The sequence below is a fragment of the Lathamus discolor genome, chromosome 4, assembly GCF_037157495.1.
Source record: "Lathamus discolor isolate bLatDis1 chromosome 4, bLatDis1.hap1, whole genome shotgun sequence".
NCBI classification, from domain to species: Eukaryota; Metazoa; Chordata; class Aves; order Psittaciformes; family Psittacidae; genus Lathamus; species Lathamus discolor.
Window position 1 is genome coordinate 58,755,887 of NC_088887.1, and position 27,511 is coordinate 58,783,397.

A 27,511-nucleotide genomic window follows, 5' to 3' on the forward strand; every position below is an offset into this window, starting at 1 on the left:
TGGATTTATTAAGATTAATAAATTTCACCTTTTAGGTGGCATCATGAGAAGTCTGGAAAGGACAAGATGGTATCTATCTTGAGAGTCAGAGACATATGCAGGTTGTGTTACAGTTTGAACATGGAAGTTGTTTATGCATAGGAGAGGGCCCTGCTCAATATCTGTCTTATACTGACAAAAAAGGAGAGAGAGATGGAGAGGGAGAAGGAGAGGGAAAGGGAGGGGAGGGAAAAGGAAAAAGAAGAGAGTTTGGAGCGGGATAGGGAGAGGGAGAAGGAAAATGAAAAGAAAAAAGAAGAGGGGGACAGAGAGGGAGAAGGAAATGGAAAAGGGAAGGGGAAGGGCTTGCAAAGGCTGCAGATATTTTCCAAGCAGATCAGATTGACTAGATCTAGCCAAAGACTAAGTGTTAAACCCTATTGTCATTTTAATTGTGTATCTTTTCCTTTTTTTTTTTTTTTAATTGGAAAAAGGAAAGTACCGCTACCCAGTCAATGTGCCTTATTAACTTATTCTTTCAGATAAGTCTGTCCAGGGAGTGACAGCAGTAGTGAGTGTATAAATGCAATGCTTGCTGTAAAACCACTCATTGACAATGAGCAGATTTACAATGCTATAGAGCTCTTTAAATACATCAGAAAACTCATGGTAAAAAAACCAACCAAACCTGAAAATACAGTCTAGAACATTATTTGTTATGGAGCAAGCAGTTGTAAATGAAAAAGTTCAGCATATTCAAACCAAGAAATGCAAAAGCAGTGTTCCATTTCTGTCCCTGTTTTTATTTGGACCTGGTAACTAGTAATCAGGCCACCCAAGTAGCTAAGTAACTAGCCCTCTGTATGCTTTTATATATATTAGTATGGATTGCAGTTTCACATTTCATACAACTTGGAGACACAATTTTGTGATCAGTGTCAGTTTTATCACTTCTGTATGTATATAAGCAGTTATATGGAGGTTTCAGGAATAGAATTTATTCCAGTTTTAGATATAGTACAACTAACTGTGTTAAACTTGTGTGCCTAAATAATTTTAAAATCCACCTGAAAGCTTACTAAAGATTTTACAGATATGCATAAATGAATTATTTTGCATGAAACTTACTTAAAACTCCATGTAAATTTGTGACATAACTTGTGCTTACTACTTTTTTTATAAAATGTAGTGAGAAACTGCGTATTGTATAAAACAGACACAGAATTTCTGGGGCAAAAATAATATGCAGTATTATACACTTGACCCTTCTCTCTCCCAAATAATTTGATAAGTCCTTATCGAAAGAGGCAGCTATGTTCCTCTGCCACAGCCAAAACCAAATTGACCTTTTAACAAAAAAGTAAAGCAATATTTATAGAAAAGTCAGGGTAAAGCATAACAGCATTACAGCTTTCTCAGGAATTATTGCAAGTAAATGTCAACCATACATTCATGGCTCCATTGCTTTCACTGCATAGTTTACTTACCATCACATGGCCAAAACTGACATCAGGTAGCTTAAATGAAGATAACAAAAGAATTATTCAGAAGGAAACGTTACTTCATACGCATCTAATGTTCAATAGTGTTTTTTAAACCTAGCATTTAAATACATTTGTCCATTAAACACTTCATGCTGAATATTCTGTATATTCAGGGTAATATCTATACACTTTAAAACTGCATGAAACTTTAGTAGAATGCACACTTAGTTTCCACCTATTTTAAACCTTTATTCTACCCATTAGATTACTTAGCAAACAACAGCTAAGTATGTGTTGATTCTTATGTTAATTTAAATCTCATCAGTGTTGCATGCTTTCGCTCATATTCATTCACATATCTAGAGATACAACCTTCTCACAAAGAGACTCATGACTTTTTCATTCAGTCTTTCTATAATTTTAGTTTCATCATTAGCAAGTTCATTTTGATGGCCTCATACTTTTCTTTCGGCAACAGTCTATTGCCTTTTGTGAGCAATGCATTTTTACAAGATACTATTAGAGGTCTGATGGAAATTTAATTAAGTAAGTCAATGGTTTTCTAGGTTTTCTCTAATTCCATATTTATATCAGCTTTTCCTTCATTAGTTCCTCATTCAATTCTTTTGTATAGCTCTTCATCCAACCCCTTTTACTTCATGACCTATTATTTCCTGAAATTAGCCTTCTCTTTCTTCAATTTCCACCTTCAGATTTTTCCTGATTTCAAATTTTGTTTCCTTCATTACTCAAAATGTCATCCAACATGTCCAATTAATGTTCTCAAACACAATAGTTTTCACTGCTCTTGAGTAGACAATCCACTTCCCCTTCCCTATGTTTTCACAGAGATTTTTTTCTCCATTATCCTGCCCCCTGTTATCCTTTTAGTCAATTATAAAGTACACCAGGCAATTCTTTCTTCACATGATTGTTTTAATTGATTCCAAATAAACAGCTTTTTGGGGGCATCTGAGTGTTACTCCTCTAAGTGTCTTTTTGGTCCAAAATGCAGCTATGTATAAAACCTTTATAAGTGGCCTCTGTTTCTGTACTTGGGAATAAGCTCCTTTGTGCATAGGGCTAAAAATAAGTCCTGGTTCCAAGTGGAGACTTTGAAATGCCATTTGCGAAGTTCATAAGTATTTCTAGACACGTTAAGCTGAGAAACAGTGGATCCATTTGAATATACATTGATGTGCATATGTTTGTATAACAAGCTATGTGATCTGTTTCAGTGGGAGTCCTTTATGACATACAGACAAAAGACCTGTAGGCAGGATTGCTGCCTCATGGTCAGCAGGTTGCTTCAGTCAGGAACAGACCACTCAACTAGCACATAACTGATTCTGCTGTTGCTGTGGGCAACTATTTTCTACCAGCTTTTAGAGCAGATCACACCATAAACTGATGAGAGCTCAAAGCAGCAGAGTATTGCAGGATCACAGGCTGCCAGTGAACGGTTGTCTGCCCTCTGAGCCATGCACGTGCTAGAAAAGAAATTTAAACGTGCCCATCTTACCGACTTTTTCTTCTTAGTACAGTTTGGTTTCCTGCAACTTGAGTAGTAGTTGAGGGCTGCATACTCCATCAGAGCAGCAAAGACAAATAGAAAGCATACAGTGACAAACAAATCCATAGCGGTGACATAGGACACACGGGGTAATGACTTTCTTGCAATGGTGCTCAAAGTTGTCATGGTCAAAACAGTTGTGATGCCTGCAGAGAGAAACCAGATTTAGTTGTATGCTGCATTTTTCCATGTTGCAGAAGAATCTTTGGAAACAAAGAACAATCCCCCAGAAATCCAAACTGAATCCAAATAATTCATTAATTTCATTTGGTAATATGAAAAATTACATCAGTAGAGGCGGTAGTATTTTGTAAACAAAATTTTCCTCAGCTGTTTCTATTCATCTTTACAAAAGTGACATAAATATCCTGAAAAAATATAACCAGTCCTAGAATGAAATCTATAGTATGTCAGTTATTTGGCTGCTAGTACTTCATATAATTCCCCTTCATTCCTGAGAAATAGAAGTATTTTCATTCCCCCTTTGGACTGATACTTCATCATTTGTTATGAATGGCAAGCCTTCTGATAGAAAAAATATAGAATTCCTCAATTGCTCAGGAAGAAAAACAAAGCTCTCACTTAAATATGTCTCAAGAGAGATCCTGCTCTAAAGCCGAAATAATCATAAGGTAATGTTTCTATTTATAGTTAAAGTGATATTTTGCAATGATACACAGTTTGAAATGACAGGGGATGACTGAAATTACACCTTATAGAAAAATTACTTCCCACAAACAGCACTCTGGAGAGGAAAAAGTATCTGTGTATTACTTTTGACTACGTTATGTTTGGGAAGGAGTGCCCACCTCTGATTTGTAGTGTTTGATATAAAGTACAGCTATTCACATGAATAACCCTCCCCATTAAAACCATTAGAAAGTCCCTGAAAAAGGCAGAAGGCAGATGATTGCCTGGGCATCATCCTTCTTCTTCAATGAATAATAAATTGTAAACAAAATCAAACCCCAAACAAACAAAGAAACAACAACAGAAAAAGTTGCTGCAAAACTCCACAACCCAATAATCAAGATGAAAGTAATGCTGATAGGAAGTAGGAAATGTGGGCTTTGCATGTACCTTCAACATCTAAAAGCTACTGGGAAAATATTTCTCTTTCCTGTCATCTGTGCTACTTTCCAATATAAGCTCATGGCTGCCATGATCCAGCATCTTCTCCAGACCCTTCAACATCAGTTCTGTCACTAGCTGATGCTTTGAAAAAGTTCCAGAGGCAAAGCCCATCCTTGGCCACTCGTAGTAGTCACCTACAAAGATGTCCAGGTGCAAAAGGTGTTGACTTACTAGCCTAGATTTGACCCTCGCTAACTATAGGTGAATCAGTTTTCTGTGTGATCCTGACTCGGGCCTTGGGAGTCACTAGCTTCAGAAGAACTGTACCCAGACTATGACATAATCTACAATATGAAATTAAGTTCTTTAACACTTTCTAACACAAATCCATCCTTTTCAGAGCCATGTGCACATGCCCCTGCTCTCAGGTATTTTACTACCTTCAAAAAATTCCTCAAAACCTTTAGTTTTTTTCCAGCATGATATACAGTGTCTTTTTACCTCGTCTCAAGGGAAAGCTTTTATTTCCTGCTCATCCCATGATAGGCTCTCATATTACTTTAGACACTTTTTTTAATTAAAAGGCTAACAAAGATCTACAGTTTTTCTACTGACTGTTGTATTGACAATGTAATATTTTTCTGGAGGTATAACTTTGTATTATTTGGGACAAGAAGTATTGTGCAGGTATCTGTAATGACAAACAGCTCCCAGAGTGACTATGGACAAGAAGGCAGAGAAGTTGAAATAAAACTACCATTAGTCTCTGTACTTAAGTATAGAAGTCCTCAACTTGAGTCCTATATCTGTGCCTTAAGCCTGAATGTGAATGCCTGCCTGCATCGCGCTTAAGATTGTGAAAACCTAGAAGCTCTGGGTGAGAACTAAACTAAACCACCTCAATAAGTCATGATGTAGATGCCTCACTAATACAGAATCTAGGAGGTCTGAGTGGCTCTGGACTAATTTTGGTTGATTGAAACAAAGTAGGTTCTATTAAATTTATATAAATAACAATGGTGTAAGATTTATTTTGGTTTTCAGATATTAAGAGTGTCCATCCTCAGTCTCTTTGACAGCAAAACATATTTGCTACAAGAATATAAAACCTTGGGGAAAGGAAAGTTTAGCATTATCACAACCATTGTAGTTTCTGGACTATAAATCGTATTTTGAATTATGACAAGGGCATGAGATAAGATTGCTGAACACAAAGACAGAAACATCCAAGAAGCAAAGAGCAAAGAGAAAGAAGGTGTACCAGATGGTACAGTTTTGTATTCCTATACATTTCCCAGCTGGAATATAGATATGCATTTACGAATAAAATGTAGCACCCATTATTTCCAAAGAGAATATCTACATTCCATGCCTGTAGCTCATTTTCTCTCTGAAGCTAAGAGAATTCAGTTGTTCAGTGGTTTAAAATGCAATGAACCTTGCCAGATGAAATAGTTAAGTCTCTCCCTTTGGGGAGGCCTGTATGGCAAAGTGAGCTTTGTGTCTGTTACTGTAGTTCACAGTGCGCATGAACTGTCTATTTCAACAGAATTTTAATATCAGGTAAGCACAGCTTTGAAGTAATCTGGCTTCTAAATTTTCAGGTAGACAAGTGTTAAGTGGGAGCTTCCAAGTTTGTGTATAAATACCATTTTGTGACATTTATGTTCTCTGAACAACTTCCATACCAAAGATGCTATTTGATAAGTACAAAAGGACTGTCTGGGAGATCAACTGATGCAGGGATATATAATGCATGAAAACACTTCAAATCATTGGCCTAAACGGTTATTCAAAATTAGTTTGAAAGCTGCTAACTGGACAGCCGTATGCAAAATGAGGTAGCAGGAGCTTCAGTGTTAGAAACTGTTTGGCCACTGAGACTTATTTTTGCTTATTTTCCTAACAGTATGTTTGTGGGACAGTGGAGGAAAGGTCTACGGCTTTTACATCATTTGTTTAAAAACCTAATTTCTCCACCAGCTCTGGCACTGGTTTAGAGCACTTGCTTGGTTTTCTAGTGAATGAGCTTAAGACGGAATGGCAATGAAGAGATGTTCATCTTTTATTAAACGTGATCTGTATCTTATTTTACATCAACACATTGCTGGCCTTGATGCCCACTTTTTATTTAAACTGCAGTTTGAAGTTGCTCTGTAGTAACTGCCTAGTCCCATTACATATTATACCCATTTTGAAAAAGTAGGGGGAAACTAGGATGAAAGCTTCAGTTTAACTTAATTCCCTTCATCTTCAAGGAAAACAACCTATTATTATTTTGCAGATCATGACTTTTCTTCAGATACTTGCCGGCTGCTCTTGACTATGAACATCGGGAAAATATACTTTTGATTACTACAGACAAGCAGAAACAGCAGTGAGCCTTTTTTTCTCTCTTTGAATGGAGGGCAGAATAAGCTGCAATTACAAAACACAGTTCTCATCCAATGCTCAAATTCTATTTCCAGTTTCCCACTGACTCTTCAGGTGGCCTAGAATGAGTCACATTGCCACTCTGGGCATGAGCTCCTCAAAGTGCATGTTAAAAAGGGACTATGATGCCAAGTTTTTAAAGAGCACTTTGATAAGTCTGGACAGTGCTGCTGAAAGGATACTTAAGGTCCCATTTTTTTTCTTTCACAGCCAAATACCCCAATTGTTGGTTTTTTTTCCAGCACAGAAATAGCTTATTACTTAGTGCTATCCAGAAAGGGGTGAAACCTGCCCTTCATGTAACTGTGAGTAGCTGCCAATAGCTTTGGAAATTACTCATTAATTTCAGAGAATGAAATATTTCCCTGATGCTAGCCCTTTATATTAATGCAGCTACACTCAGAGCAGATCGGGGTGCACTGAGCCTACAATTAATTTCAACTAATTAGCAGAACAATTTCAGTGGTTTGCCCTTGGCTGTATTACAATTTCACCATGTGCCACTATCCAAATGTGGATGTGTGCTACTGCTCAGACAGATTTGTAAGTTGCATTATATAAGCAGACCTACAGTAAACTGGGAACATCTGGTAACTGCAGCCCACGAGTCAATAGTCAGTCTGGAAACAGTCAGCCCAAGAGTCATTGCCAGTTTGGGAGCAACACAATTCTGCGCGCAAAAAGAGGTGACCCACGTACGTACTATTTATTTAAAAGTTACATTTTAGCCCAGTAATTTAATTCTTCATCAGAGTTTTAGAAGGTAGTCATGATAACCATTCAATATAACCTTGGAACATTTCATCTTAATGTTCATATTTTGAACTCATGACCTCAGTATATGAATACATTTTTTGTCTGAAGTTCCTGCTGTCTGAGGGGGCAAGGCAGGGAAAGTCATACTGCAGTGACTAGTGATCTAGCCTATTTCTGTGTCTAATTAATTGGAAAACAGAGCTGTGTGGTGTGGGGAACCACCCTCAGGGACAGGGTACGAACATTGCTTATGAAAAATCAGTAATGCAAACTGTTAGATACCTTTTCTCCCTTTTCTGTTGTGCATTAAGGATAACCCAAATGGATGCTGTGTGATTCTGCACATATATAGCCTTCAGACTCTTATTTAAAAGGTGAAGCATGGTCAGTCTTTCCTTATCTCCACTGAGACACTGAATTTAAGAAGAAAGGAGTTCATCAGAGTATGCTAAAGGCCTCTTGCTCAATTTTCTGGCCAGGGAGGCAAGTCTACACAGCCAGGAACAGGCAGTTGTACAGCTGCTGTGTCCTCACCTTTGTATAGTCTTTTGAGCTGTCCTGGAGGTAGATGGGGATCACAGAATAACTCTGTCTTAGGGTCTGTCATGTTGCTGGGGCCACAGTGTAAAGACACTTTGGCACTCACATAAAGGGAGTGAAGACTGAATACTTCTTTATTGGAAAATAACCTTAGACAACTGGACCTACATGATGTCACTTGACTTACAATGGTCAGAAGTGTTACGCTTGTTAAATTTGCAAACTTCTGGAGAAAATCCAGCAGGTTATGCTCTTGTGCTGACCTCACACAAAATGGGTTTTAAGCAAGAAATATCGATAAAGTGTGAACCAGTGCTGGCTGCTTGCAGTCATCTTATTACAGGCTCTCTGAGACTTTCATTTCTACAGCTCCAGGTCACTGAGCTGCTCTTGGTTTGGAAGGATGCCCTGTGTCACTCACTAAGAATTAAAGCTGATACAACCTTCCGTTAGGAAGATGCCTAAGGATTGATAGTAGGAATGGCTGAGATATAGTTTCATTGCTTAAATAAAGCTGTGGCTAGTGAGGAAGTTAAGCTTAGAGGATATTTTTGGTAACATATTTCTTCTATCATTCAGCTGAAAGTTACTAAACTTTTGAAGCATTAGAAGTTTTGTGAGGAATTATGTTTGTTAACCAGGGCTTAGTGCACCCTGAATAGATGACTGCATGATTTTTGCATGAGTGAAAAACTTCGAAAGGGGGATGAGACTTCCAGACAAGTTCAAGAGACTTAGCCACTAAAATCTCATTCAGAGTGAATGGAGTTTAGAGGGTTTTTTAGCACTTCATTTCTCTTTTCCCCTTCAAGGCCTTCAGGAACTTTATGCTAGAAACCACAGCACCCTCAGAATGGGTGGTTGCTCAGATTTATTAGTGCAGGAGAAAGACAGAAACGGGACAAGTAATTTTGTACAACTGCATAAAGGCTGTGAAGGCTGTATTGTCAAAGCTTCCTCTTGAGATGAAGTAGAGCATCTCTACATGATGTTTGAAAGACATCTAACAGAAATGGATTCACTAATATTTCTAGCAAATGCTTAGTTACTTGGATGAAAAAGGATGGGGAATACTGATGACTCTTGAACAGCTGTATACAGGAGTGGGAAATAGAGGTGTTTTGTACAGATGGCCTCTCCTATACTGTAGTTGAATGAAGGCTTGTTGGCACACAGCAGCACTTGAGAACACTGTGCTTGCTGCAGGCTGCCTCCAAAGAGATATAGCCTGTTCACAGCCCTTGTCCTCCAGTCATTCCTTACAGCAGTATCATCCTCTCAAACCTGGAGACTCATTTGCTCCTACAAATGCTTCCTGTCTGATTTCAGTCCAAAAAGTCAGGCAGGTCAGTTTTTAATAATATATTCTTTAGAAATGAAATGATTTAGACAGTCTAGCTGGTTAACTGGAGATGGTAACAAACTCCTGCAGAAACAAGGAAAGAATAGCTGGGAATGCTAACCTGTACGCTTGAAAACAGGCACACAAACCTTGACATAGTTTCCCCTTTTTCTTAGACTGGTAGATTTCTGACTGAGTTATTACTGGCAGCCCAGGCAACCACAGTCTGGACTAAAATGTTAGTTTTCCTTTGGTTCTGCTGTACGCCTATTCTATAGCCCTATGCCCTTGATGCTGTCAAAACATACAGGTTTTCCTACTGGCATAAGAAAAAAAGGTCAACATTTCTAAGTGTATCCTAAAGCATAATTACAAAATACACACATTTGTCCTCACATATATGAGCTTCTGGAAAACCTATACCAGCACAAATCTCCACAGTCTATGAAAAATATCTATACACCTAGGGTGGAGCTTAACTTCAAGAGCACAAGCTAAAACACTTTGAGTGTTAATATTATTATATGCCACAGTTTTATGTATATATAAGACATAATGTCCTGTGGGGGAGAGTTTCGGAAGGGAATGAAACCAGCAGTGCAATTAATTTATTCTTCAAAAATGTCACTAAAATATCATAGTGAGAACAAGGAGACAGACATTAATTCTAGAATATTATGCTAGTGTCATTCCAAAGGGTCAGAATAGTTTACTCTTAATTACCCCATTAAAGGCAGAAAACCAGAGGCTTCGATGGTAAGTAACTGTGGGTCTGCAAGATGCGGTAACAATAATCCAAAGCGTATAGCCAGTGGTGTCTTTGCTGATATTTTCAAATGATAGTGAAGGAACTACACAAAAAGAGCAGGAAAGGGAATTATTAACAACTTACCTAATGCTGTTCTTGCTGGTGTGGCATCTTTTTTAATCCAAAAGGATACCCAGGAAAGAACAACTGTTAATATACAGGGAATGTATGTTTGAATAGTGAAGTATCCCATTCTTCTGCTTAAGTCGAAGTATATAGTCATGACTACATAATCACCTACAATAAAAGAACAGAAAATAAATATACATTTTGGTGAGATTCAGAAAGTTGTTCACTGACCTGCTAATTTTTTAAACTTCATAAAAACACTGCATATGAAATATTTCTTAATGTTTTGAGAAATTTTTGCAGTAATGCTCAGATGAAATAGAATTTAAATAAACTTTTCCATTCTAATTTCCTTTAGTTAGGTGCCTGTGGAAATGTTGATCTATTTGGACAAGCAGAGTCTCTCAGTAATCATTCTTGATGAGTAAATTTTTGAAAGGCATCTTGAATTTCAAGACTTGATATTTCTGGATGGCTCCATGGACACATCATTTACTGCATTCCGTATCCAAACTGCACAAAATCCGTCCTTCTGTAGGCTATGTCTTCCCTGCCACAATTTCAGGTTTGAGTGATTTCTGTCATCTTTTGATATATAAATCAGGCAGTGTCAGTCTTTATGGGAAGTGTAGAATTCACATGAGTATGGCTTTACATAAGTCATCTGTAGACACGAGTGCCTTAATGCTGGTGAAACTGCATGCTTGAAAGAACTCATAATTACAAATCAAGAGTCTCTTTTTGTCAGCATTCCTCCATTTCAAAGCAGTTGTCACTTTTTGTATCTAAAACCTTCGGAAGGTGAATCTGGATATAAAGTTTATTATTCTACTGTAAAAAGAAAATTTAAAATTACAAATAATAGTAAAAATCATAAAATCAAGAACTCAGTGAGAAGGCTAGTTTATCTCACATTATATGATTTTTTCCATAGTATCCCTTTTGCTAACCCTTGTGACTCCACAAGGGATATAATCTGTCCCTCTCTCTCTACTCAGTAGAGGCTACTGACCTTATCACCTCCCTTTTTTACTGACAGCTCCCTCAGCTTCATAGATGTCAACTATGCTCTTCTCTTAGACAGTCACAGTGATCAACAGTAATGAAACTGAACTGAGACCAATTTCTGTACTTTGCTTGAAGTATGTTACTTTCATTTCAGCTATGAAAAAGAATTTATATGACTGAGAAGTTTTATGGGGTTTTGTTTGATTATGTCAGACTTGACCTAATAAATTATATTGTTTCTTGTTACAAGCTTTGACTTTATAGAATGTGATATTTGAAGAAGTCATGTGCAATATGTCAGTAAGTCTGTCCTACCACAGCAAACCATCATGAGACTGAAGAAATTATCAGCATAGAAAGATGACTCTCCCAAGGAATATACATACAACTCACCCAAGTAGAGGTGACTGGATTCATTAGTTGAGACTAATTAAAGCTTAATCTTCTCATAACAGAGTGCATATGAACCACTATATTTAATACAGTAGAGATTTTTACTATAGCTAAATGTTGCATAGAAAAGAAATTAATTCAGTAAGAATAAATTTTTTCATCCAAAGAATCTCTAATGGCCACTGTAAAATGAGTGAACTACCATAAGCTACAAACTAAAATGTAAATAAAAATCTGAGAGTGGGATGTGGAGAGAGAAACTTAGAACCATGAATCAAAGGGAAAAGTTCCTATGCATTAAGTGTATTGGTTTGAGATTGATCTATTTGGAAGAGGTTGATAAGCCTGTGGGTTCTTCCATCATGCCTCTGTTAGATGAATGTGTACATTTTCACAAGTACTGTGCCAATGAAAAGCATGTGACCCCAAGATGTTGAACTGACATTTCAGAAACCTTGTATAGTTGGACTTATGGAACAGAACAATTGTTTCTGCTGGTTTATTGTTAGACTGCATCAGCTCCCTAATCTGTTTTGCTGCGCAAGAGAAAGTCTTACACCACAGCAAATGAGATAATTTCATAGAAATAAGTGTAAGAAGTCAGATGCTATGTAAACCAGCGATTCTACTGACAGTAACCAACCCAACGACCATGGAAAAAAAGTTATGATAATGTTTCAAACATTGTTGGTCAAAGCAAAAAAGGAAAACAAAAAGTCAATGGAAATTGTGCCAAGCATTTACATTTCCCTTACTCAGTTATTATATCTAGAAATGCATGTCTACAAATAAGTTACTTGAGAACAGTGAAAAGCAAAGCAATCAGCAGACTTCTCACTGTGTACAATGATTATGATACATATAATTAAAGTTCACAGACAGGTCACTGCTCCTCCAAGTAATATGATCGTGATACCCAGCACAGCAAATGGGACTGGGGCTAGATACAGGACCGTAAGATACTGGGAAAGTAAGGCAGAGTCCCTGCTTACACAGTCTTCAACTGGAATAAACCTCACAAACTGAGAGTGGGAGCAAATTATGGCACATTTCAATTGTTTTGCAGACAGGAACTGAGGCAGAGACTAAGTGATGTAGAGAGTCCATCATCACATTTAGCCATGAACTGATTCAGTATCTTTTAGGCAGGATTAATTTCCCCTCATTTTAGACATCTAGAAGGTAGATTCTATAGATGACTTGCACACTGTGGCCTCCTTTCTGTACTTAATGAAGAGAAATTGGTACTTTCAGTATATGGCTTGTCTGATCTCTTTTAGAGATATGCTTCTGTCGTGGTTTAAGCCCAGTTGGCAACTCAGCCATGCAGCCCACTCTCTCACTCTCCCCTCTTTCCTCCCCCCCACTCCTGGAGGCATAGAGAGGAGAATCAAAAGAATGTAACTCCCACGGGCTGAGATAAGAACAGCCCAGTAACTAAGGTATAACACAAACCGCTACTGCTACCAACAATAATAATAATGATAAGGGGAATAATAAGGGAAGGGAATATAACCGCTCACCACCTGCCGACTGACACCCAGCCTGACCTGGGCAGTGATCTAGCCCTTCCAGGTAACTGCCCCCAGTTTATATAGTGGGCATGACGTGCTGTGGTATGGAATACCTCTTTGGTTAGTTTGGGTCAGGTGTCCTGTCTCTGCTTCCTCCTGGCTTCTCCTCCTCCCCAGCAGAGCATGAGACTCACAAAGTCCTTGGTCAGAGTAAACATTACTGAGCAACAACTAAAACCATCGGTGTTATCAGCGCTGTTCCCAGGCTGAAAGTCAAAACCACAGCACTGCACCAGCTACTAAGAAGGAGAAAAATTACTGCTACTGCTGAACCAAGGACAGCTTTAGAAAGAGGTGAATGTACCCGAAACATTTCCATTTCTCTCTTGTGATCGAAAAAGTAGTATGTTTGGCTCAGATGTGGACAAAGACATTGTAAACACTTGCAAATGATCCAAGGAGTCAATCATACCCATTGAGATTTGATGGTGAAAGCTAAATAATGCTACTTCTGTAGGGTGTTAAGGTTATTTTACCTAAATATAATTATCCCCTTAATCTTTTGAAGAGTATTTTAGTTATTTTCCTCCTTTGTTTCATGGGTAAACTTGATCACTTCATCCTTGAGGACATGCACAACTCCTATGCTTGTTCTTCTGTTCTCCTCCACCTTATTCCCTCCCTCCCCCCATCTCTCCATCCCTCCCTCCCTTCCTCCCTCCCTCCTTCCCTCCTTCCTCCCTCCTTACCTCCCTGCCTGCCTTCCTTGCCTGACTTCCTTTCTTCCTGCCTTTCTTCCTTCCCCTCTCCCTTCCTTCCTTGCTTCCTCCCTCCCTCCCTTTCTCCCCCCCTCCCTTCCTTCCATCTGTCCATCTCTTTCCTGCCATTTATAACATCAAAACTTTTCATCTTTTCTGCAGAAAATCCTTCCATCAAGCTAAATAAAGGAACTGTGACTTGGTCAAGTTTTACAAGGAGCTACAAATTCCCAAATTATCCAACAAAGACCCATAGATGTCTTACAAGTGCCCAATGAATACGAAATCCTAGCACACTGAGTGGCTACATTAATTTAGCCACTAACCTATCTTATTGACTGAGACCCATACAAAAATTCTCACAGTGAAGAAGGACAGACCCAGTCACACAGGCAGCAGCTGTGCATATGGACTTAGATACTGTACCCTGTGCGCTGTACTCTAACTTATGGAAATATGCCGATGGATAATATAGAAAGAAGTTGGGAGAACAATTTGGTTCAGTGGAATTATTGATGCAAAGTGGAAGAAAGAGGAGAATTTGCTGGTTCTCCTACAGTACTCTAACCATGCTTAGAGCGGATGGAACTCAGAGACAATGAATGTTGATGACAATGCTTAGTGAGAGGGGGAAATTACCACTGCTGAAATGCGGAGCCCCAGCTGGAAGCACCAGTGTTGTGACTGCTCTCAGAGGCAAGCATGCTTCTGTACAACATGTGCTGAATGCATTTTTTAATAGCTATAATAAATTATAATTTTCAACTGTATTACCACTTCATTCCTTCTATCCTCAGCCAAGTCAACTTTTGTTTGGATTCCTGAATTGTCTCTTTGCATACAGAAGGGCCCACACTTATGTGCTGTGGCTATTTTCCTCACTGCACTACTCCAAACTGCATTATTATTATTAATACTATCATTATTATTATTGTTGTCTAAAAGACTCATTTTGGAATTAATTATTCTATATATATCTAAAATCACTTGTCTGCAGCTTAAAGGAAAGTAGGCATGGTACATACATTTCTGACTTTCTCTATAAACACAAAATAATTTGTACAAAGAAGCTCTCCTCTCATCAAAAAGACCTGACCTGCAATTTATTATTCTATATGTCCTGCAGGCATGAGCAAGCCAAAGGAAAGAAAAAGCTCTCAAGAACTCTGCACAGTGCTTCCTTGCTCCTTTGCCAGCCTTCAGAGCTCTACCTGCCATCACTGCCACTGCTAGGAGAGGAGCTGGGGCTGATTGTGCAGCAAAGCCCTGCAGTGCAGAAAGATGGGAAAACCTCCTTCCAAATGGCATATCACTAAATCAGTCTACTTGGTTTAAAAGTAATCACACAGTGATTGACTTGTAAGGGACCACTGGAATAACTAATACCACTTTGAAACCCAGAGAGGAGTTCTATTTTTTTAACAGCTTAAATAATTTCCCTGGAAGGCAGAACAACTTAACTGAACCAGCAGGCCATCAGTTCACTGAAATAAATTAAAATTACTCTGAGGCAAAATAGTGCCTGACCAGTCTTTTATAATGAGAGCAAAAGATGCACCTTGAAATAGCAGATCTGGAGTAATAGGAATAGCGTAGCAATGCTTCCCATGAAACCATGATGACTGCTGTCTGTGACCCATAGGACTTACACTAGCTTAAATTTCTAGTTTGAAAGTAGGACATTAGTTAGAACAGTATTTTTTAAAGGAATAACTGCTGTGGATTTTAATGAACAATAATAAACTATAGACTATTTTCTTTGTGTTTGAAGTGTAAGGGTATGGTTGACTGAATTGCCAGAATTTTGCCTACATTGGACCAAGAACAGTTCCCTTAAAGGTGAAATGTTTGAGCAGAATGAAATCGGTTATTTTAAGAAAATCTTTTAAAAATATAAAATTATATACTGTAAATAATTTATTTACACAAACCACAGTATACCATCTTATAACACATTTTCATTTATCCTCCCATTATACTCTGTGCGTAACTATTGCTATAACCCAAATTATTTTAGGAAAAAGTTAAACAAAGAATAACTTTACAAATAGTAAAATCATTCTTTGCAGTATGAAACTAGAACGTAATACACAGAGCTTTCAGCATCTGGATTAAGTTTACATCCATCAGTAGAACTGCAGAATGATGAGAAGTGGCATCTTGCTATGAGAGTTTGATTAGAGAAAAAGTCTTAGTCATTAAAACAAGAACTCGCACAGTGTGCAGTGACTATTTCTTGGTTGATCAGCGAGACCACAGAGTACACTGAGATAGGTGTTTTGGGTTTTGGGGGTTTTTGTGTGGGGTTTTTTTGTTTTGGTTTGGTTTTTTTTTAATTAGATTTATTTTTATTTGGAATTCAAGAGTAGACCCTGTTTTATCCTGCCATTTACTCTTCATTATTCCCCAACCTGGTTTTTGATATTTGCTTCCTAAAGCTTTTTTTTTTATTTCCTGAATTAGGTTTCTCTGCTTTCTTAGGAAGCTGAAATTTTTCTACCAGTTTGATCACTGCCTATCACTTATTCAGGACAGTGACCTTGCCTCATACATACCTTAATTTACAATTCCACTCTCTATCACGGTGGAAATATTATATTTGAAAGCAATCAGCTCAAGTATGAGACCATTCCTGGTGCTGAATATATTGGTCAGACAGTTGAAAAATAAAACCATTGAAAAAAAAATTATCAAATTCAGTATTTATAGGTATTTTTGCAAAATGTTCTCCAGAGTGTGGTTTTTTTTTTTTTTTTTGGAGTGACACACGCTGTCATGGCAATGCTGGTAGCAACTGAGGACATGCAAGTTTAAGGTTCAAGAGACAGTTACAGGTGCCAGATTTTGCACTATCTAGAAAGCATATCTCAGCTCAGAGTCAGGCAGAAACAGAGACTGTGGTGCAAAACCCAACCTTCCTACTTCAAAGTAGAAATTTTATTCAAAATCAGACAGAAGAGTCATGTAAAGTAGGCCTTTTCACATCCCACGCCACCATCCTAATCCTTCAGGGACATGCCCAGTGGAAGTTCAAGCTATCTATCTTCTTACTAGCACTACTCAAAATGAAACAGATGGATCAGGATTTCTTAATGTACACTATTACTAATGCTTCAGCAGCTGGTCTGTCTACAGAGCTGATATCATCCCATCCTAACAAGACTTTCCTAGATACTCGGTCTCCAGTGAGTCCAGATACGGAGAAGGTTTGAACTTTGGAAGATCCAAAACCTAAGCAAAATGGTAGAAGAAACAGCTGAATGCCCTCATAGGGGATTATGACTCCAAAAGGAGGTATTATTCATAGAATTATAGAATGGTTTGGGTTGTAAGGGACCTTAAAGATAATTGTATTTCAGCCCCCTTGCCATGGGCAGGAACACCTTCCACTAGAACATGTTGCTCCATCCAGACACAAGGGTGAAAACAGGATTTTAAAGTTCTCTTGAAGGGAAATGTAGAAGGAAAGAGAATCATGAAAATATCATTAAAAATGTCTTAATCTTCTGCAGCATCTTTGTAAGCAATGAAGTAAAGCTAGGACTTACTGCAGGCTTATTCTGACTCCTACAAAATGTGTCAATCGGCATGAATCAACAGTTTTCATTACCTGCATTGATTTTTGCTCCATAGTACTCTGGGACAAATGTTTCCAAGCCAAAAGGAAGAACAAAGTGATCAACGTCATGATGGACTTGTCTGAGACTTGTCTGAGAATTAAGTGTTCTTGGAGTGGTAACAGGCACTCATTACACACATTATTTCTGCATAAGATGCATGTTTAACCACACAAGAAATGCATACAGGTCTTCAGAGCTGTCATTTCTATATACATTGTCATAGCAGCTACGAGATGCCCAGTTACAAGCAAGGGTTTTATGTAACAGATATTGAACAGAGAATGAAAAAGGTTTCTGTGTCTCCGAGTTCATAATTGCCTTTGCCATTATCAGGATGTGCCTCTGTGTGTGTGTGTGTGTGTGTGTGTGTGTGTGCATGGACAAGTACAGTGTAGCCCAGATTTGGCTTTCAGCACTAACACTTGAAAAGCAAATTTTCCAGAAATGAATTCACACCATGAATGCCAAATCATTGCTTAAGTTTCTCATTATCACAGACAAATTACTATAACAGTATACAGTGAAAAAAAGAAACCTAATACCAACAGCATTGTTTAGCTTGTAGAAATCATGTTCAATTACAAGTATATACATATTCATAAGCATACATAATAAAAATCAAATATTGACAGATTAGTGTGAAAAGCAAAGACCAGATCCCAGGCTGTCTGAAGGCAACAGATTTTTTAAAGTCAATTAAGACCAAGGCTTTGCCTAGCTTATCAGAATGAAAAGACAATGTGTTTTGTTCTTCTGTATAATAATACTAAGAATACATTATTGAGGAACATATTTTAACTTGAGGCTATTCGTTTTTTTCATCACTATCAAAAATTTGCATTTATTTTATTTTTCTTCCTTAGGTAGTGAACTTTCATTTTCTTTGATGCAAATAGCATTTTCAAAAGATTTGTGTAAAATGACAGTTTTGTTAAATGAACTATTGCCCACTTTTAAAAGTTAATGACCATGTTTCCAGTACATAAAGTTATTTTATCTTCTGATTTTGGCATTGAAGATTGAATCTGGAAAACCAATTAATTTGTTCAAAGATTGAATTTCTTTGCATTGATTTTCCTCCCCTTAGAATTATTTGCATACATAGGTCACATGCTGGAACTTTTCACAAAGAACTGAAATTAAATAAATAAAAGATCATTTTTTGCAACTTTTAAATTCGTTGTGTCCCATAGCAATTTTAAATCTACTAGTCAATATTTCTTCTGCTGTAACCAATTCATTATATTCCATACAGGCATTTTCAAAGGCAGTTACTTTTTGATTCAGTTGTAATCATTTCACTGTCTGTAACCCATAGCATCTGTTAATTATGCGGAGTGCTTTAAATGTACTTGGGAGATGGATCAACATCCATGAACACAACTGACCTCCAAAATTAATAAATTAATTTTAAAAATACAAGCTTTTCAAAAGAAAAAAAAAGAAAGTATTTTTTGGCATGTCCAAGAATGTTTAGCTTATTTCTATACTTACATGTTTATATACTTACACAAGCCGTCCTGCCAAACACACCTATTCTTTCCCCTCAGTCCTACTATTGTATATAATGCACTCCTTTACCAAAAACTATGTGAAGTTATAGTACCTTATTCATCTATGTGGTATTACAAGGATCAGAATTGTTCTCAGGATGTTCAGGTCTATTATTTTTAGGCATAATGACATTTTTGTTTTACAACATGAAGTGTCATTTTGTATATTCTTTCAAATGGGGTACTAATGAAAACAATGCAATATTAATTTGGCTGTTGTGAGGTACAAGTCATCCTGGAAAATCCTCCCAAAAATTCAGTTTCATCAATTCATGTAATAGCTATAAAAATGTATAATACCATACACAAGACTTCGACCTACCAGTCCAGATCAATTTCTGCCTTAACAGTAGAAAAGTTACCTATGCAAACTCTGTTTGCATTCATGCATCAATCTGAAAGAAAATCAATATACAAATATGGTGTAGCATGCATGATCCATTACTCACTACTCCTAAGAAGTGCTGCTATTTATCATATAGAGGGGAATTTTTGTGCTTGAAGAATAAAAATGAACAATTGCAGATGAAGTAAAACCAATAATAGATTAACACTGCTGCCTATGTCAATGAAAGTAGATCCAGGATCAAAGTGAATGAGTGTCATTTATGTAGGAATCTTCTGAGAGGGTTTATTGATCAGGAGTAGTGCAGTGCTTGTCAAACACAACATTCTTCACGCTTCATAGAGCACCAAATACTGTAGGAAGTCTGAGAATATACGCTAATGGCTGCTGCATTCACTTTACTTTTAATAAGCACCAGATCATGCCTGGGAACCCCTATGTTTATGTTATCCACCAATGCCGATCACTTCTCATTTATTACTAGGACTGAATTTCTTATTAACAAGAGCTGTGGGAGGAGGCCCCTTTGTACTGAAGTTTGTTATTAAGTCCCACATGACTGGATTTGGTGAGTTTGCAATTCCAAACCCAGTTGAAATAGGTTTCAATTAACTATCAAAAAAATCCCATTTCAACATTTTAAAGTAGAATTCTCTCATTATCTTCCTCAGAATTGAATTTCACATAATTCAAAAAATTATAATAAAAATGCAACATATTGCTAGTACTGATATTCTTTTCGTTCAATTAAAATCTTCGTAAGTTTGGCCTCAATGTTGTGGCCATACTATAACAATGTAATCATGGAATGGTGTAACCTGTTTCTTCCTATCCATACTGACATTTAGTCCACCTCAACCATCTCTAATGTTGCTCCTGTGGCCCAATTTTCCTTATAATATTTTGAAAGCTTAAGTTAGTATCTTACTGTCGGAAGCCCATCCCTGTTGATTATGTTGCATTCTGGAAGAAGCTATTGTGATTGTCTGGTCACATTTTCTGCATGGTCTAAGATTTTTCTGAAGTGATCATTGCTGTAAGCCCAAAAGTTATGAATAAAGTAGAACATCTTTTAGAAAGGCAACCTATCTTGACTTTCAAAATTCTATCGACAGAGTTGCAAAGTTGTTCTTCCAATGCTCACTGTGAAAAACAGGTGGGTTTTTTCTAGTCTGCAGTCATCTATCATCAGCTCAGACCTTGATTCTTAACATGCCTTCGCTAGACTGAAGAACCAAGAACCTTTTTTAACCAGTTTTCTTTTTCTTAGGCAGGTATTAAGTGATGGTAATCAACTACCATTTATCCTTCAAGATAAACGCGTCTCTTAACACAAGGAATTATTTTCAGTCTCTGATAAATCTTACAGATTTTTTTGTTCACTCCACAACTTCTCAAAATAACTCTCAACATGCAGCCATCAGAATTAGGTCTTATTTCAGTAGGAACTGTATAATCATAACGTACAGAGACAATATTATATTGGGTTTGTGTGGCAAGGTTTTAGTAGCAGGGGGGCTATAGAGTTGGCTTCTGTGAGAAGCTGCTGGAAGGTTATCCTATGTCTGATGCAGCCAGTGCCAGCCAGTTCCAAGATGGACCCACTGGCTGGGCAAGGCCAAGCTCATCAGTGATTGTGGTGGTGCCTCAAGGGTAACATATTTAGGAAGGGGTAACAGTACTGCTCAGGAGCAACTGCAGCCAGAGAGAGGATTGAAAACATGTGAGAGAAACAGCCTTGCAGACACCCAGGTCAGTGCAAATGGAGGGCAGAAAGTGCTCCAGGCACTGGATCAGAGATTCCGCTGCAGCCCAGCTGAGTCAGGCTGCCCCTCTTCAGCCTATATGAATCCACGATGGAATCGATGTTCACTTGCAGCCTGTGGAGAACCCCACATCAGAACGGGGGGATGCCCAAAGAAGGCTGTGACCCTGTGGGAAGCTCACCCTGGAGCAGGCTCCGGGCAGAACCTGTGGCCCATGGAGAGAGGAGCTCATCTTGGAGCAGGTTTACTGCAGTGCTTGTGGCCCCGCTGGGACCCACACTGGAGCAGTCTGTTCCTGAAGGACTGCACCCCATGGAAGGGACCCATGCTGGAGCAGCTCATAAAGAACTGCAGCCTGTGCAGAAGTTCATGGAGAGCTGTCTCCCATCAGAGGCACTGGAGCAGAGGAAAAGTGCTGCTCCTTCCTAAGGAGGAAGGAGAAGCAATGTGCGACGAACCACAGCCTCCATTCCCCATTACCCTTGTGCTGCTGGGGGAAAAGGAGTAGATAATTAGGAAGTAAAGCTCAGCCCAGAGAAAAGGAGGATGGAGGGGAATGTGTTTTGAAATTCGGTTTTATTTCTTATTATCCTACTCTGATTTTATTGGTAGTAAATTAATTTCCCCAAGTTGGTCTGTTTTGCCTATGACAGTAACTGGTGAGTGTTCTCTTCCTGTGCTTATCACAAATGATACTCGTTATATTTTCTCTCCCCTGTCCAGCTGAGGAGGGGAGTGGTAGAGCAGCTTTGGGTTGGCACCTGACATCTAGCTAGGGTCAACCCACCAAAAATCTAAAAGCTCTTTTTCTATGGAATGATCTTTCTCTGAATACATATTCAAAATCTGTGCTTGGTATTTTGGCCACACCTTCAAACAAGGAGTATATTTTAAAAAAATATAATTATTGACAAGAAAAATCCCACAGGCTTTAGACCTGCAGCACCTAGAATGGCAGCTCTCCAGTTCCGGGAAAGCAAAATCCATAGGCTTCAATCCTAAATACTTGCTTCAATCCTGAAGTATGAAAATGACTACTGGCATTTGAATCCAGGCTACAAAGCTATTTGAACTATTTTCTACCCTGACTTGTATCTGTTATGGACCACTCCCTCAGCTTCTGTGTCACTTATAAAGTTAATGAATATTGATATTATGATTGCTTTTCCATCATTAACAAAAAGTATTAAATGGTGTCAAGCCAGAAGACAGCATCTCAACAGAAGATCCTGATGAACGGTGTTTTTTTCTAGCTATGTTGTGAATCTTACCATGTAGTAAAAATTTAGGAATTTGATGTGTGCCACAATGATTTTCTTGTCACTGTAGCTTCTTAATCAAAATGTCATACTGCATCAAGTGAGATGTCTTACAAATGTACATTACATCACCAGAAATATATAAGCTTGGAAGATGATATTGAATTAGTTTGACAGGAGCTAGTTTCTATGAATGAATGTTTACTGGTATTAGTTTTATTATCCTCTACCTTTGTGTTAATCTGTTCCAGGATCAGCTGTTCCATGGCTTTGCTTGAGACCAATGCCAAGATGAAAAGCCTGTAATTAATTTGGTCATTTCATTTGTTTGTTTATAAGCTTTTTAAAACTGGGGGGAGGAAAAATCTAAAAAATAAAAAATAAAACAAACTAAAAAAGTGGCGTTTTTTTCCCCCCTCAAGCCTTCCTTGCGGACTTGCTGCAAATGGGCCGTAGTGATCCCTGGTCAGCTCTTTACCCTACTGTTATCAAGTTATCAAAGGGTATGTTAAGGAAAGAAAGAATTAATGAAGTGGTTGTTTTGGGGAAGTCGCTGATAACAGAGAATAGAATGAAGCAAAATAGAGTGTAATGGAGTGGAATAGAACAATGTTTCAGTTAGAAGAGAGCTACAACAATCATCTAGTCCAACTGCCAAGCAAGACAAAATCAAAATCCTCAGAACCTCCCCATAAGACATTCTTTCCAGCCCTTTCACCAGCTTTGTTGTCTTCCTCTGGACACATTCAAGTACCTTCACTTCCTTGTTAGATTGAGTTCTCTGTTTTCCACACACACAAACAGTAAGTCATTACTTGCACTCAAAAAACCCATTAACCATAGTTCTATCTTTTGCATTCTAACTTTCCATCCCATACCAAATTCCTGCATGCTGGAGGCAATGCTTTTTTAATTAAGAAATTGTAAGAGGTAAGGTTGAGAAATTACAAAGAATACTGTTAGCATTTGCAGAAGGAGTTTTCTTGCAGATTAAAACTGACATAGGTATTTCTCACTTTACATTATGGGTAGATTTTTCTTTTTCTACAGATTTATTTAGTAATTTGCAGCAGAGGCAAGCTTGCATTCTTTCCACTGTTTTACCTGGTAGAATAAAGAAAAATATTGATCTATACGATTTACTTATTTACTTGAAGATATTTGATAGCTGAAAAAAGGTAATACCACTTCTGATTGTTATTTTAGCTCCTTTGTCTACTCAAGCATTTCTAACTAGATTATTATCAGTCTTTCTCATATCACTTTCTCTCAATTACTATTTTGTCTTTGCAAATTTCACTTATATCACCTTCTCAAATATATATTCAGAAACAAGCCGTAACTGTTGCCTTTTTTAATTTCCCAAGCTTCTAGGAAGGGATATGAAACAAAGGGATACAAAAGAAATATCTTCATATCTATTGCCTTTATTGCAATTTGCTGTTAGTAAATTAATTTTGTGCTAAACAAATGCTCCCTTTTTTCCTGCTTTTACTAGCCCTTTTTCTTTCGTGTACTGCCCTATTGAACTATCTGGTGAGTCTGTTCAGTACTTCCTAGTTCTGTCGAGATGAAGGAAAAAGGCAGCCTAAGTCTCACCTAAATCCAACTATTTCTCATTTGTTCATTTCCATTTATGAACAATATTTTCCGTTTCTGAACTCCATGCTTAAACTTTCACTTGTTTTTATTAGAATAATTTTCTTGTTTTATGTCAACTAGCAATAAACTTGGCTCTAACCTGTCAATAGAATTAGCTGAAAATTGTTAAAGACATAAAATCAGAGACGTAACCCAAGCCTCTTGATATTGCTCTCCTAGCTGTCTCTGGGGGCATTGGTTTTGCTTATTGATGAATTCTCTTTATCTGATATTCTGCAGTGTGAAATACTTAAATTGCAGGAGAATTACATGCACTGAGTTTTTAAGAGGGTCCTGTTAAATTCCACACTGACAAAAAAAAAACCACCAATGCTATCCTTGTGGCAAACAAATAGAGCTGTTTTCCCTGAGTAGCTTTCATTAACACATTTTAATAACTCTGTTGATTCCTGGGCAAGAGACCACATGTCTTTCTACATCTTCCCTGCCTGATCTAGAAAAGGAATAGTGACCACAGAGGACTGCAGAGAGAAGAAAGAACTCCCATAAAATTCTGAAGAAAGGGATGAGCAAGAAAAGTTTTTCAGTGACATGAAGGTCACTGAACGATTCGCGAAGGATTCATTCACAATTCATAGTTAATTATAGAATGGAACAACTGTACGGCAGGAAGATATCAACATCCACTGATGCCAGAAGTTAATTAGTTTTTGGCAAACAGAAAAATGGTTCTGTGTAATGAAGCCAGACCAAACTATGGATTCATTTTTCAACTATGCTAACTTTTTGAAGAGCATATGGAAATTTCCTTGATTATTACTTTGTAGGTTCTAGTTTTCCTCAACTACAAATACCCAGGCAATTACCTAAAAATATACAAGTTTGGGAGGGAGTGGCCTGCTGTACTTCAATGCATCAATCACCATTAATCGCCTATTCACACAGGCCTATGTGAAGAGGACTGTATGTCAGATATGCGCAAATTAAACGGGAACATGAGATGAATTCTAGCCAACTGTAACACTAGAAAGTCTTTCAAAATTCAGCAACTTCAGCTGTTTGTAAGAGGAGAATAATTTGGGAATAGGTAAATATGGGCAAATCTATTTGCTTTTTAACTACTTAATGACTGTGCTGCTGTGGTGGCTGAAGCTCCAATCTGCACATAGAAGCAAAGAAGAGATAATGTGATTTAAAGTTGTTTTAACTCAAATGCCTTTAAAACATCAATGCATTTTCATGTAGTTTGATTGAAACGGCCAACTCTGGTTCATTCATGTGAAAGGACTCAATTAAAAATCTCAAAGCTACACTGGTGGAACAAAATAACTACTGAAAGGCTGTAGTTCGTAGTTCTTGCATACCTCCAGTTTCATACCTTATCTTCAGCATGAACAGCCTTTGTTACTGGGCTTCACAGGCCTGTGACTTGTAACAATGCCCTGCTTTCATTAAACAACTAGGTGTGAACTCTAGCCTCCTGGACTTCTGCTGGCTATTGAGTAAATATTAGTGGTAGCACTTTCAAAAGCACTTCACTCTGATGGAAATCAATGAGGTCCATGTTTCTCAGTCGCTCATGCCACAGATAAGGTAATCGGGTGAACATGCGGAAGGCTTTAAGCACAGCATACTCTGGCACCATGAAGCTATATTAATATCTTTCCAATACTGATGAATTTCCAGTCTTAGTGGGGTCACTTTGGGACCACTGCTAGTGGGCATCCACACAGAATGCAAGTCCCTCATGACTCTATGCACTCCACAGGTCGACCAACAACCACTTTTGAGAGTTTTCGCCTACATACATTAGTTTTAGATTTGCAGACACAATTTGTCAGGAGTGGCCATCTATTGAAAAGAGTATGGAGCCTACATTCTCTATGTTTCAATCAAATTATGTCTTCTGAAGAAGAAAGTGTAGGAATGTTTCCATTTCTGAAGGCCTTAGGACTGCAAAAAATTAAGTGCTTAATGAGGTGCCCATGGGGCAGCCAAAAAACTTCACTGGCAATCTTAATTTAGGCCTCTGGGCTGTTAGTGTTTGTTGTGGGTTTTTTTTGGCAGGGGTGGTTTATTTTTTGGTGGTTTGGGTTTTTCTGTTTTGTTTTGTTTTTTTGGTTGGTTGTTTTTTTTCCCCAGCCAGCAGTCACTTTGCCCTGTGCTTTGCTTCCACAGATGAATCTGAATGCAACATGGGGAGAAAAATACCACATGAAAACATTTCTGATGCTGCTCTTTAGGTGTGAAAATACATAGAATCATAGAATACTTAGGGTTGGAAAGGACCTAAAGATCATCTAGTTCCAACCCCCCTGCCATAGGCAGGGACACCTCACACTAAACCATCCCACACAAGGCTTCATCCAACCTGGCCTTGAACACCGCCAGGGATGGAGCACTCACTACCCCCCTGGGCAACCGATTCCAGTGTCTCACCACCCTAACAGGAAAGAATTTCCTCCTTATATCCAATCTAAACTTCCCCTGTTTAAGTTTTAACCTGTTACCCCTTGTCCTGTCACTACAGTCCCTGATGAAGAGTCCCTCCCCAGCATCCCTATAGGCCCCCTTCAGATACTGGAAGGCTGCTATGAGGTCTCCACGCAGCTTTCTCTTCTCCAGGCTGAACAGCCCCAACTTCCTCAACCTATCTTCATATGGGAGGTGCTCATGAAAGATAACTTATAGGACTGAAGCAGTATATAAAGTTAACAGCTGAAGACTGTAAGATTATGAGTTGGTTAAACTTGGTGTATCTTATTTGTTACTTGCCATCCTACCCTCTCAACCCTGCAGTTGATACTGCAGTATATACTTAGTCTATGGTTATGTATCTATCCTTGAATGGATTTCTAACTAACCAGATAATAATTCAGATTAAAAATAATAAAAATAAAGATAAAATAAAAATAAGCATAAAAGTAAAAAAACCTAAACCTAAACCTAAAACCAAAAAAGAATATGGGGAGGCCAAGACAGTCAGGATTATTCTTCACTACAGGTAGGCAACCCAGGATCTGGAGTTTCTAATATACCTACAATATTTCTAATGTCATAACAGGCTTGGATGTATATAAACAAGAATGGCTCTAAATCTAAATCTAAAGCTCTAAATCTGACATGATCTCTTTTCAGTTGTTAGCTGTACATCTTTCCCCTTGTAAGACTTGAAGGTAAAGAGTCGTTCTCGTATGTTAGTGTGTCCTGCCTAAAGGGACTCTTTGGGTTGTCTCTTGCAGGGATTATATAGGGTAACCCTTTAAACAAGTTAATGTCAAAACCAACAGACTACAATGTTAAAAGCTGCAACCTTCCTTCTTGTTCCCTGTGTTCTGCAGGGTTCTTTCCATACAGAGCTGTGCATTGTTAACGCAAACTGCCTTGATTTTCCCTGCAGGAGCCTATCAAGTCTTACAAAGCCTCAAGCCCTGCCAACAGGGAATATTACATTTTTGGAAGTTTCTTCCAGAGAGCAATGAATGACAAAAGCCAAAATGATCAACCTTTGTGGCTGTTGCGTTTAGGAGGTTGTTTGTGATAAAACAAGCAGCTTTGTTTCTTGATTTTCATCCAATGTTTTGGTATATTCAATGGCCTGTATTGAATTTATCCACTTCCTGATGGAACAAAA

At 38.0% G+C, this 27,511-nt stretch overlaps 1 protein-coding gene across 4 annotated transcripts in view; it reads right to left on the minus strand.

Moving 5' to 3' along the window:
* The window catches only part of GABRG3 (gamma-aminobutyric acid type A receptor subunit gamma3), a 320,210-nt gene that overhangs the window by 4,909 nt on the left and 287,790 nt on the right, over nucleotides 1-27,511 (minus strand). For 3 of the 4 annotated variants that reach the window (XM_065677618.1, XM_065677619.1, XM_065677617.1), the window contains 3 exons: nucleotides 10,074-10,226; nucleotides 2,986-3,182; nucleotides 1,467-1,496 (listed from right to left, as the gene is read on the minus strand). In XM_065677618.1, coding sequence (XP_065533690.1) covers nucleotides 1,467-1,496; nucleotides 2,986-3,182; nucleotides 10,074-10,226 — 380 coding nt within the window. The remainder of the gene's footprint in view (nucleotides 1-1,466; nucleotides 1,497-2,985; nucleotides 3,183-10,073; nucleotides 10,227-27,511) is intronic. The other variant, XM_065677620.1, reaches the window with a different exon arrangement.